The following is a 12,552-nucleotide window of genomic DNA, read 5'->3' as shown; positions in this document are numbered from 1 at the left end:
CTATACAGGAAGATAACAGTCATGTAACATACAAGCTCTTTTTATTGCGTTTTATTTCAGTAAACATACACTACAGTAGATTGCAGAATTCTTTCTTTTTCAATCAAATGCTCTTTAGTAATCGTGTACGGTATTATTAAAATGCTCAGTATATATATACACTGCTATGAGAGTAATCACCTTGTAGTTCATCCCCTGGACATGTTACAATGAAACAGGAAAATTGTAATTTTCACACTCCTGCAATAGTGATTAGATTAATTTGTTTTATGATTCCCCGTGTTTGCTGCAACAAGTATCTATCACACATAACAGAAAAAACAGGATATAAAAAAAATACAGAATTTACCATATTAACCAGAATCTGAAGTTTAACATTTCTTTACCTGTACTGTTGTTTCTCTCTCATGATAAAACTAAATCATTTTGCCAAGGAGAAGTAAGGTAAGGAGACAAGATACATTAGTAGTTACTGTTTTTTTCCACAGACAGAGAGTTTGTCTTCTCCTCTCAGTGGAGAGCTCTGTTGAAAGAACAAATGTATCTAAGACAAGTCAAATATTTACCTGACAAAACAAAGCATGTGTACATTTGATGATTAGTCTAATCTGTGTGATTGACAGGAGAGATGATCAGAGGGGCGGAGTTTTCACCACCATGATTACAACCGGGACAGAAGTATGGGTAGAGCTTCTCAGTGAAGCTGCAGCCAGTAAAGGAGTAGATAAGAGCTGCAGCATCTACATCATAAAAGGAGACCAGACCCTCCTCATAATCCACAAACACCCCCACCTTCTGAGGCTTCATCTTCAGAGAGAGGAGGACACGAGGGTCAGCAAGAGCTTTGTACTCATTTCCATTCCTCAACCCTACAGTCCAGAAGCCATTCTCTGGGCTCAGTGTGATGGTTCCCTTCCTGTTGATCGACCCTCTGACCACTCCTAAATCCCACTCAGTCTTCCCTTTAACCTGACCCTCATAGTAAAACTTCCCTGAAGAGAAGCTCTGCTCTGCTAAGACATTGACACAATAAGAAAATCTCTCTGGGTTGTCAGGGAGATTCTTCTTTACATCACCATGATGTACTTGTTTCCCATCATCAGACAGGATGAGCCAGGGGTTTGCTGTATCAGGATCCAGAGTCACATCCACTTCATACTGCTGGACCCTCTTCAGCTCAGCCTCAAGCAGCTTCTCCATCTGTTTCCTGAGAGTCTCCTCCAGCTGAGCCACAGCTCTCCTCACAGTCCCATATGAAGAGTGATGGACACTGACCTCTGTCCAGTCCTTGGTGTGTGGAGGAGTGTTCAGGGATGATAAGCTTTGGAGGAGGTGAAGGTGGTCTTCAGTGCGTGAGAGCTGCTCCACCTCAGCGCTTCTCTTCATCAGCTCAGAGATTTCCTGTTCCAGCTCTTCGATGAAGCCTTCAGCCTGTTTCTCTGTTGTTTTCTGCTTCTCCTCAATCATCTCAATGAGCTCAGCCTGGCCTCTCTCCACAGACCTCCTCAGAGCAGTGAAGACCTGCACACCATCTGCTATCTCTCTGTCTGCATCTTTCTTGCTGAGATCCACCGATTGTTTGATCTCCTGAATCTTCAGTCGTCTCTCCTGGATATTCTGCTGAATTTCAGCCTCTGTCTTCCCCAGCTCAGCCTTCTTTCCTTTATATTCTTCTTTCAGAGGAACAATGTCATGTAACTTGTGGCCTACAGCAGTGCAGTGCAGACACACACACATCTGGTCCGTCTTGCAGAACAGCGCCAGTGGTTCATCGTGCTCTTTACACATCCTGTCTTCCAGGTTCTCCACAGGATCCATCAGCTTGTGTTTTTTTAAGCCCGCCATTTTTTGATGAGGCTCCAGGTGAGTCTCACAGTAGGAGGCCAGACACACCAGGCAGGACTTCAGGGCCTTCAGTTTGGTCCCAGTGCAGACGTCACAGGGAACTTCTTGGCCCATTGTTGGTCTCAAGTCTGGGTTGCTGCTGGCTTTCATCTGATCCGACTTTCTGAACTGAGCAGCCATCTCAGATATGAAAGTATTGACCCGCAGCAGAGGTCTTATGTTGAAAAGCTCTTTACACATGGGACACTGACACTGGACATTAACATCCCAGTACTTTGTGATGCAGTTCTTGCAGAAGTTGTGTCCACATGGTATGGAGACTGGATCAGTGAACACATCCAGACAGATGGAGCACAGAAACTGATCTTCAGATTGAAGACCACTGGCAGCTGACATATCTAGACACTGAGACCAAAAGTGAAAGTGTTAAATAGCAATACTGCAACACATATTTATTTTGAGAAAACATCAAAGTTATTGATCGTAATATTATCAAAAGTCATTTTGAGTCTTGCACTTCACTGAAAACGTAATTTTGACAAGTAACAGTGCAAAATGAAAACAGGGAAATTTCCATTCTGAATACAGTTCAATTATGTGTCACTGCTCTCTGTTTAAACCATCAACATATATATCTCAGTGGTTTAAACAGTAAATAGTATCTGCTGTACTCACCCATGTATGTCAGACTATGCTGTATTGTTGAGGAAGGCCTGATCAACTTCGGGTTATTATTCTTTCCAGAGAAAGACAGACTTGTCGACTGCAGCAGTGCTGTCGCTCTGAGTTAGCCTACTTTCAATCTGACCAGAAATATGTCACCTTCAAACACACCTGTCTCTGCCGTGTTGCTCCTCCTCTCACTGCAGTTCAATATTAATCTCATAGCAGTTAATCATTAACTGCTATGAGATTAAACTGTTTTGTAACTTTGGACTCACTGTATGATGTCTACACAAGAAGGTTAGCAATGCTTGTCTATTAGTTTTTTTATTCATTTTATTAAAAAGAAAACCCACATAATTGGTTATGCATATATATATACGGTATATACATATATATATATTAAAACAATATTTTTTCATAACTGGCAGGATGAATTAAATGACTGATGAAACTGTAAACCTCTAATATTAAAACCTGGAATAAAGTAATAAAAGAAGAAGGATAGCAACATCATTAAGGAGCCGCCCACCCAGGTCACAGTCTGTTTGACCCCTCGTCATCGTGGAAGAGATACAGAGCCATCAAAGCCCGAACAAACACACTGAAGAACAGCTTTTCCCCCAGAGCGGTAGCCTCCATCACCCTCTACACTCCCATAGCTGCTGAGGACTGAAGACTATACTGAGTTAGCTTCTCCCATCCACCACCCCCACCACCAAACTGCTGCTAATGCACTCCAACATTTTATTACCTACATCTAACTTGTTGTGCAATACCTTTTTATTATCTTGATTTGATCTTGCCATGTTGCAACATGCCAATGCTTTATTATTGAACATCTACCTTATGCAATAGCCTAACCTTTTATCATCTTGTTTTTACCCTTTGTTACATGCCTACAATGACAAATAAAGTGTCTTATGCGTTATGTTTTCTGTCACTGTTGTAAATGATCACATGGACACCTTTGACCTCTCTGGATGATGGAAAGAGAAATTCCCAATGTTCTTCACAGTATCAGTGTGCTGTATTTATTCTCACTCTTCCTCTGCATGTTCCCCAATCCCTGTATATCATTTACATGTGTTTAGTGATGATGTCATAGGGAATTCCCCGCCTCCTGGTGGATCTGGTCCAATGAGAGACTGGGGTTTTTAATCCAAACCGTTACCACACCTGCATGGACTTTAGGCCTGACTGAGACTGTCCTACTACAGGCCTCTCCTTTGTCTAAAAGCACACAGTCTCTGTTCATCTCCATGACAAATCCCAACAGTGATTTGAAAACCCAATCTCAGACCGTTCTGCCAATCAAACAGGATTGTAACCCACAGCTTGTACATCTGGGGGCCCCTAAGCAGAACTGAACTGGACTTTGGAGCGTACTCGGATCCGGCTGGAAGCTGCTGAACAGCATCAACCTCAGCAGAACATGTGGGGAAAACAGACTCGAGGCTGTGAAAGTCAAGGATGCTTCTCTCTTAAAGGAACACTCTGCCCATTTTCAACCAGCTTTGTATCATTAGAACATCAGTAGTATATCAGAAAACTGTAAACTGTTTTGAAGTCTGTCATTTAATTTGACAGTTATTGAGTGTTAAAGTGTGGACCACTAACTCAAATTAATAACTCATTAACTCAAATCAACTCTCAATAACTGTCAAACTAGATGAATGATGAATAGTTTGACAGTTATGACAGTTGATTTGAGTTAATGAGTTATTAATTTGAGTTAGTGTGGACCAGTGATGTCACTGGTCCACACTTTAACACTCAATAACTGTCAAATTAAATGACAGACTTCAAAACCGTTTACAGTTTTCTGATATACTACTGATGTTCTAATGATACAAAGCTGGTTGAAAATGGGCGGAGTGTTCCTTTAATGCAAAACACTGACAGAATGAGGACAAACAAACAACAGAAAAGAGGAACAAAATGTAAAAAGTTGAAGCAAAAATGAGCAGAATGACCTAAAGCAGTGGTTCCCAACCTTCTTGTCACATGTTGCATTGTCTCCCAGTTAACTTACTGATTATTGTCTGCATCACCGGTTAATCGTTTTGTCCATAAAATGTCCGAAATATGAAAAACATCTGTTGAGTTCCCCACAGTCCAAGGTGATAATAATGATATTCAGTTTATCACCATGTTCCACAAAGATATTGTGATGGTCACATGTCACGTTATTTGCGAGCTGTCGATGGTCAGATGAAGATGAGCCATGAACAGCTGATAAGGTCACATTATTTAGGCACTTTAATTTCAGTTGCACCACTGGAGTAAATGTCAGTCAACGTCACCCATCTGAGGGATTGGCTAGCCTTCACACAGGTGTAGAATGTTTGAGCTGTGATTGGTTCAGACCTGGCTGAGATGGCGGCCCGACGAGCTGTCAATCATTCCCCCAGGGAAGCGAAAAGGGGTGTGGATTGAGAGGATTGAGACTCAGAGAGAGACATGTGTGGGGCGTCAGATTGACAGGAGCCAACTAAGAGAATCTCTGTCTTATCCCCATTTAGTTGGAGAAAATTGTTATTGACCAAGTATAATTGGGGAGACAATGGGGAAATCAGAAAAAAATACAGAGCAAACTAGAGGGCACTCGGTAGAGGGCATAGTAGTCAAACATAAAATAAATTAAGTAGCCTATACAGGAAGATAACAGTCATGTAACATACAAGCTCTTTTTATTGGGTTTTATTTCAGTAAACATACAGTACAGTAGATTGCAGAATTCTTTATTTTTCAATCAAATGCTCTTTAGTAATTGTGTACGGTATTATTAAAATGCTCAGTATATATATACACTGCTATGAGAGTAATCACCTTGTAGTTCATCCCCTGGACATGTTACAATGAAACAGGAAAATTGTAATTTTCACATTCCTGCAATAGTGATTAGATTCATTTGTTTTATGATTCCCCGTGTTTGCTGCAACAAGTATCTATCACACATAACAGAAAAAACTGGATATAAAAAAAATACAGAATTTACCATATTAACCAGAATCTGAAGTTTAACATTTATTTACCTGTACTGTTGTTTCTCTCTCATGATAAAACTAAATCATTTTGCCAAGGAGAAGAAAGGTATAAGGAGACAAGATACATTAGTAGTTACTGTTTTTTTCCACAGACAGTTTTCTCCTCTCACTCAGTGGAGAGCTCTGTTGAAAGAACAAATGTATCTAATGCCTACCCCACACTACAGGATTTTCAAATCCTTGAAGATTATAAAAATCTTGAGAGCCCACACACTACAGGACAGAGAGAGCCGATTTTTTAACATTTCAATCTTGGGACACACACACAATCGCGTCTGTTCAAACGCAACCCCACACACTAGAAGATTATGCCGAAGATTCACCTTGGAAGCAGGGCTCGACGTTAACTTTTAAAATGCCTATTCAGTGTGCGCACCGGGTGTAGTAGCTAGTAGTAATAATGATAATAATAATAATAATAATAATACATTTGTGTCATTTCGTTTTCTAAACAAATCTTATTTTTTGTTTTTATAATGCATTTGCACTGAAATGATTTGTTTAACTATTTGCGCGGACAGCCGCGTCCATTCGGGGTGTAGGCCTACTGTGCACGGCCAGGCGAAAACCGTCTGCACAGGTGCCTTGTGGAGGCGCGTCTGCTGATTTGACTCACTTTTCCGTGCGGACACTCGCCGATGCGGGAAGCATATGAGACCTAAGCGCTTGTTGTAGGCTACATGCTTTGCAGTATAGCATTAGTTTTCCGTCCCGTTCAAAGACGCACGGGTATTTCACCTCGATGACAATTTCCTCGTTCTTTGTTTCTGTGCGGGGCTGCGGGCGAACGCGGACCAGATTATTTTGCGAAAAACTAATGGAAACGCAGCTACTACTGGCTCTCTGCTCAAGATGCAATTTTGTTTTGTTTGATTGTAAATATCTAACATGTTAGATATGCCCGATTCACAATCGGGAAGAGGCAGTCTTCCCGATTGTGAATCTTTGAACCCCACACACTACAGGATCATTTGGGAAGATTATCTGCCCGACGCGCATCAAATCGGGAGCACCCCCGAGAAAATCGAGAGGGGGGAATCTTGGCCATAATCTTGCAAATTATCCTGTAGTGTGGGGTAGGCATAAGACAAGTCAAATATTTACCTGACAAAACAAAGCATGTGTACATTTGATGATTAGTCTAATCTGTGTGATTGACAGGAGAGATGATCAGAGGGGCAGAGTTTTCACCACCATGATTAAGACCGGGACAGAAGTATGGGTAAAGTTTCTCAGTGAAGCTGCAGCCAGTAAAGGAGTAGATAAGAGCTGCAGCATCTACGTCATAAAAGGAGACCAGACCCTCCTCATAATCCACAAACACCCCCACCTTCTGAGGCTTCATCTTCAGAGAGAGGAGGACACGAGGGTCAGCAAGAGCTTTGTACTCATTTCCATTCCTCAACCCTACAGTCCAGAAGCCTTTCTGTGTTCTCAGTGTGATGGTTCCCTTCCTGTTGATCGACCCTCTGACCACTCCTAAATCCCACTCAGTCTTCCCTTTAACCTGCACCTCATAGTAAAACTTCCCTGAAGAGAAGCTCTGCTCTGCTAAGACATTGACACAATAAGAAAATCTCTCTGGGTAGTCTGGGAGATTCTTCTTTACATCACCATAATGTACTTGTTTCCCATCATCAGACAGGATGAGCCAGGCGTTTGCTGTATCAGGATCCAGAGTCACATCCACTTCATACTGCTGGACCCTCTTCAGCTCAGCCTCAAGCAGCTTCTCCATCTGTTTCCTGAGAGTCTCCTCCAGCTGAGCCACAGCTCTGCTCACAGTCCCCTCATATGATGAGCGATGGACACTGACCTCTGTCCAGTCCTTGGTGTGTGGAGGTGTGTTCAGGGATGGGAAGCTTTGGAGGAGATGGAGGTGGTCTTCAGTGTGTGAGAGCTGCTCCACCTCAGCGCTTCTCTTCATCAGCTCAGAGATTTCCTGTTCCAGCTCTTCGATGAAGCTTTCAGCCTGTTTCTCTGTTGTTTTCTGCTTCTCCTCAATCATCTCAATGAGCTCAGCCTGGCCTCTCTCCACAGACTGCCTCAGAGCAGTGAAGACCTGCACACCATCTGCTATCTCTCTGTCTGCATCTTCCTTGCTGACCTCTATGGAGTGTTTGATCTCCTGAATCTTCAGTTGTCTCTCTTGGATCATCTGTTGAATTCCAGCCTCTGTCTTAGGCCTACTACTCACTGACATTCTGAACTGAGCAGCCATCTCCGATATTGATTTGATGAAAGTATTGACCCACAGCTTAGGTCTTCTGTCAAACCTCTCATTACACATGGGACACTGGCATGGGCCATTGATATCCCAGTGCTGTTTGATACAGGTTTTGCAGAAGTTGTGTCCACATGGTGTGGAGACTGGATCAGTGAACACATCCAGACAGATGGAGCACAAAAATGTATTTTCACATAGAAGATATTCGGCAGCAGACATATCTAGACACTGAAACCAAAAGTAAAAGCGTGAAGCTAGGCGCCCCTTTTACAACCTCTGCAGGGAAGGAGTTATGACATCACTGATGCTATCACTTTATTGATAGAATTGGTGATGTCACTCGCGCACTCGAGGATGATGTCAGCAGTGATGTCACTCAAGCAATTGTGATGTCATCAGTGATGATGTCACCAGTAGGATTCGGTTCATTTTGGGTAAGACATGGTGGCGGAGCTCGGGCGAGTATACTAGGGAGAAGGAGAGGGAATGGTCCAAAAGGTAAAAGACTAATAGAGTAAAATAATCTATTTACAAGACATAAATACAGGCATTTCGCATGCCCTGTTTTCCTCGTTTTGAGGTCGCAGTTCAAAACTGATGATCGTTTCTGCTGATGCTAATCAAAGCGAAGTTGTCAGGGTGACTTAAACATCATAAGCTGGAAATCAGGTCTGGGGTGTAAAAAGAAAACGGAATTATCCTTTAACCGGTGATTGGAGCCATGGCCCCCGCGACACGTTACTGGCTCAATAATGTGTCACTGCGTGTTCTCTGTTGAAGTGTTGAAACAGTCAATATGATCTGCTGTTGATTCTCCTGCGTTCGTCCAGAGTCCACTGCTGTATTGTTGACAAAGGCCTGATGACCTTAGCTTTATTATTTATTTATTTTTCAAAAGAGAGACTTCCTGACTGCAGCAGTGCTGTCTGTCTGTCTGTCTGTCTGTCTGTCTGTCTGTCTGTCTGTCTGTCTGTCTGTCTGTCTATCTGTGTCTGTCTGTCTGCCTGCCTGCCTGTGTGTCTGCCTGTGTGTCTGTCTGTCTGTCTGTCTGTCTGTCTGTCTGTCTGTCTGTCGCTCTGAGTTGCTTTTTAGTTTCACTTCAGGAATGTGATGTTGAAACACTCTGGCTGTCTCTCCAGTCCAGTGTTGCTCCGCCTCTGACTGCAGTTGTTCATCTGATTGCAGTAAGTGTTTTGTTGCCTCAGTCACTTTTGGACATTGACCTTCCTGGATGGAGGAAGGGAAAAGAGAATTGTCCTATCAGTTTTGTTGTCACTGCTCTGCAGCTGTTCATGGATTTATATTTCCCCCAAAATGAATCGCACACAACTCAAAACTGTGGAATGCTTCAACTTAACTGAAAAAGAAGAAGAAAAAAAGAGATTTGTAAAGCAGCTATAAAACATGTCGTTTTTACATGGACTTCCTCAGTAATGTACTACACACACACACACACACACACACACACACACACACACACACACACACACACACACACACACACACACACAGTACACCCCCCCCCCCCCCCCCCACACACACACACACACACACACACACACACACACACATACAGTACACCCCCCCCCCCCCACACACACACACACACACACACACACACAGTACACCCACACAATGTACGGTTGAAATTGACAGCAAGTGACAAATTGCCAGCAAGCAAGTGAGGAAATGAGGGTTTTGCCTGATTTCAGTATTGATTTAGGAAAACACTTCAACTTCATCTAAAAGTGAAATGAGCAAACTTTTCACAACTGTCACAGGTAAGAGGGCAGTCGAAGACGTGATTACAATACTATTCAAGTCAAGATTGCTGGTGATTTCTGCAACCTGTCATTGAAGGGAAATCTACTCAAACGGCTACATTTCCACTCTCACTGAATGCTGGTTTTCGTACTGTTCTGTCTACATTTTTCTTCAATTGTGTCCAATGTGTCATTCACTGTAATAGTCTGAACAACATTATTCTGGCTGTATTTCAGCTTGGGAGTCGGTGCCTTTAGTATAGTGCAGCACGGATACTCAACTTGGTTTGCCTGGGGGCCACTTTTGCAAAATGACAGGAGGCCAGGGGCCAGTTAATAAACAAACATCATCATTCATGCCTTCTGGTTCTGCCCTTCACTAACAGGATTCTGGGCCAAAATATTTGACTGGTATTCTAAAGCCTACAAAATAACCCTACAACCGGAGGCAGAACTCGCCATCTTCTGCTCGGAGTCCTCTCTGAACTTCCCTACAGCTGTGCAATAATCTCTGACATTGGGGACAACAGTCGCCAAAAGACTCATTCTAAAGGAATGGAAGTCTTCCTCTTCACCTTCTTTTCAGGTGTGGCTGATGGACATGATCTCTGTTGTACAGATGGAGAAACTCAGGTCCCTGAGAACCAATACGCTTGGGAGGTCCTCAACTATCTGGGACCCGTTTTTGGCCTACTTCGACGAGGTTAAGAATGACCAGTAACTGAGGTTAGGGGTGACGGTTGGCTCTTCCAGCTGGTATCTCATGGACCCTTTGCGCGGGACCCCATGCACTTTTTTTATATATATATATATATATATAAGCACATATAACATTATGCGGCTGATAGCGCCATGTTGCAATGTTGATGTATGTTTGTTTGTTTTCCTTTCCTTTCCTGTGTCTGAGCCTGTTTGTCTTGTTTGTATATTGTTCTCTAAAAATTTAAAATAAAATATTAAAGAAATAAACAAACATCATATACATTTTTCTGTAGCAGATTTTTGGGGTGCCAGCCAGAATTTAGCCTGACAATTTTAAATGTTTAATATTTTTTACACTCTGCCTTGAACCCACCACATAGCATAAATCTGAACCGCGAGCAGAATGTAAACAAGCAATAATCGGAGTGAGAATGCAAACACTTCAGGTCAGTTCTCAAATCACTTACACTATACTATAGCATAAGTGACACGCTATAGTATAGTGTGTACCAAACAAATCCATTTGTTTGGTACGCTATAGTAGCATTGGTTCCCAAACTGTGGCCCGCGCGGGGCTCCGCCTGGTGGTCCGCCAGAGAATTGCAAAAAAATATACCGGTATATTTATTTATTTATTTTTTACAGACAACAGTTTTTACATAATACACATTAACCCTGAGAGTAGCCGGATTGGGCCGATTTTCGGAAAGGTTGCACTATTTGGGAAATATTTTGAACATTTTCTTTCAGCAACTGTAGCAGGCTCAGTTTTAAAGCCAGAGTGAAGTTTCTGGTATCCTATGAAACTAGAATACCTAATGAATCGATTTGTACCAACCATGTTATGCTAGTTTGTCAGGAAGATAGCTAAATAACACTCCAAATTTGGGCTAAATTTTAACGAGGGGAAAAAAAACATTTACAAAGGGGTCCTCTTTTTCACAGCCTAATGTTGGCATGTGTGTGTGTGTGTGTGTGTGTGTGTGTGTGTGTGTGTGTGTGTGTGTGTGTGTGTGTGTGTGTGTCCGTTTTGAACCAGCTAGTAGCCTTATATTGTCATTTAGCCTTTCTGCTGCTATTGCATGGTTAAATCAGCACATTTTATTTGGGGGGGGGGTATACGCAGTGGACGTGGTCCCTGGGCAAGTTGGTTTTCTACGTAGTAGTACTTGGACGGAAAGGTTTGGGAACCCCTGGTATAGCATATAGCGTTATACTATAGCCAGTGTACCAAACAAATCGATTTGTTTGGTACGCTAATGAAGTCTTAGACTATTTTCAATAATGAAGACTACTTAACAGCAACGCCCAATCTCGTCATATCACAGTGCACGCCCCCTTTCTTTGAGGTCGTATAACCTATTCATTGTTAGGCTCGCCCCCTTTCTCTGATGCTGTCCCCTCACCCATTCACAGTTTACCACTCATGTGGCAATAACCAATCAGCCCAAGGTATTCCTCTCTAGCTGATCCCAATCACCTAATCAGCGTAGTATATCAGGGTCCATGTTTACTCTGTTTGCTATGTGCTGTGTATGTGTCATTCTCAGTTGCTGATCATCATCGCTGAAGCAGTTGTTTTGCCCCACCTCCTCCCCTGACACCACCATCGGTCATGACTCCTGATAGAAGAATTCCCTATGGGGGATTTCCTATCCTATTCTTCACTGACGACGCCCTCTCATCATCTCAGGAGAGCGTCATCATATCATGGAGTCATACGCCAAAATTAATATGTTGTCTCATTAAAGCTTGTTATACTTTCTACTAGTCTCTCATTATTGAATTAGCGTAAGTGACACCCTATACCACCAGGGGTGTCAAACTCACTTTAGTTCACGGGTGACATGGGACCCAATTTGGTCTCAAGTGGGCCATGCAAGAAGATCAATGCATAATAACGTATAAATAACACCTCCACATTTTAGTGTTTAGTGTTTAGTGGAATTAGGCCTACAGTTACAATTTAAGAACACATAATATAGGGTTATCTCAGCTGCCATAGGCCTGTCATATCAAATCTACTGTCTGTAACTATGCATTCCAATTGACGGCAACTCTGCAATTCTTCTTTATATTCAAGGGTAATGAAAATAGTTGACCATTTAGTGATCAATCAGAAAATGTGAATAGGCTGCTGGTAATATGGTAACTTGCTGGAACCTTCACAAGTGCATACATTTTAGGTGTGAAATCCCGAGCTTGAAAGATCGGATCGAAGGATTTCTTAGTAATCTTCAACTGTGTTTTTATGCAAATAACCACTATAGATGACAATAACAAAGGCAAAGAATAACATTTA

General features: G+C 42.3%; 1 protein-coding gene across 1 annotated transcript; it reads right to left on the bottom strand.

Annotated features, from left to right (window-relative positions):
• Window positions 1–489: 489 nt before the first annotated feature.
• Window positions 490–8,004, bottom strand: LOC310786260 (uncharacterized protein; the record flags this gene model as incomplete). Its single annotated transcript, XM_083647419.1, has 2 exons — window positions 490–2,250; window positions 6,718–8,004. 2 exons carry the CDS (start codon window positions 8,002–8,004, stop codon window positions 604–606), a joined length of 2,934 nt encoding a protein of 977 aa, XP_083503545.1. The 3' UTR covers window positions 490–603.
• Window positions 8,005–12,552: the final 4,548 nt, after the last annotated feature.

The sequence above is a fragment of the Poromitra crassiceps genome (genome assembly GCF_964638095.1).
Source record: "Poromitra crassiceps genome assembly, chromosome: 12".
In the NCBI taxonomy this organism is placed as follows: Eukaryota; Metazoa; Chordata; class Actinopteri; order Beryciformes; family Melamphaidae; genus Poromitra; species Poromitra crassiceps.
Note: the sequence above shows the minus strand (reverse complement) of the source record. Positions and strands in the feature narration are given on the sequence as shown.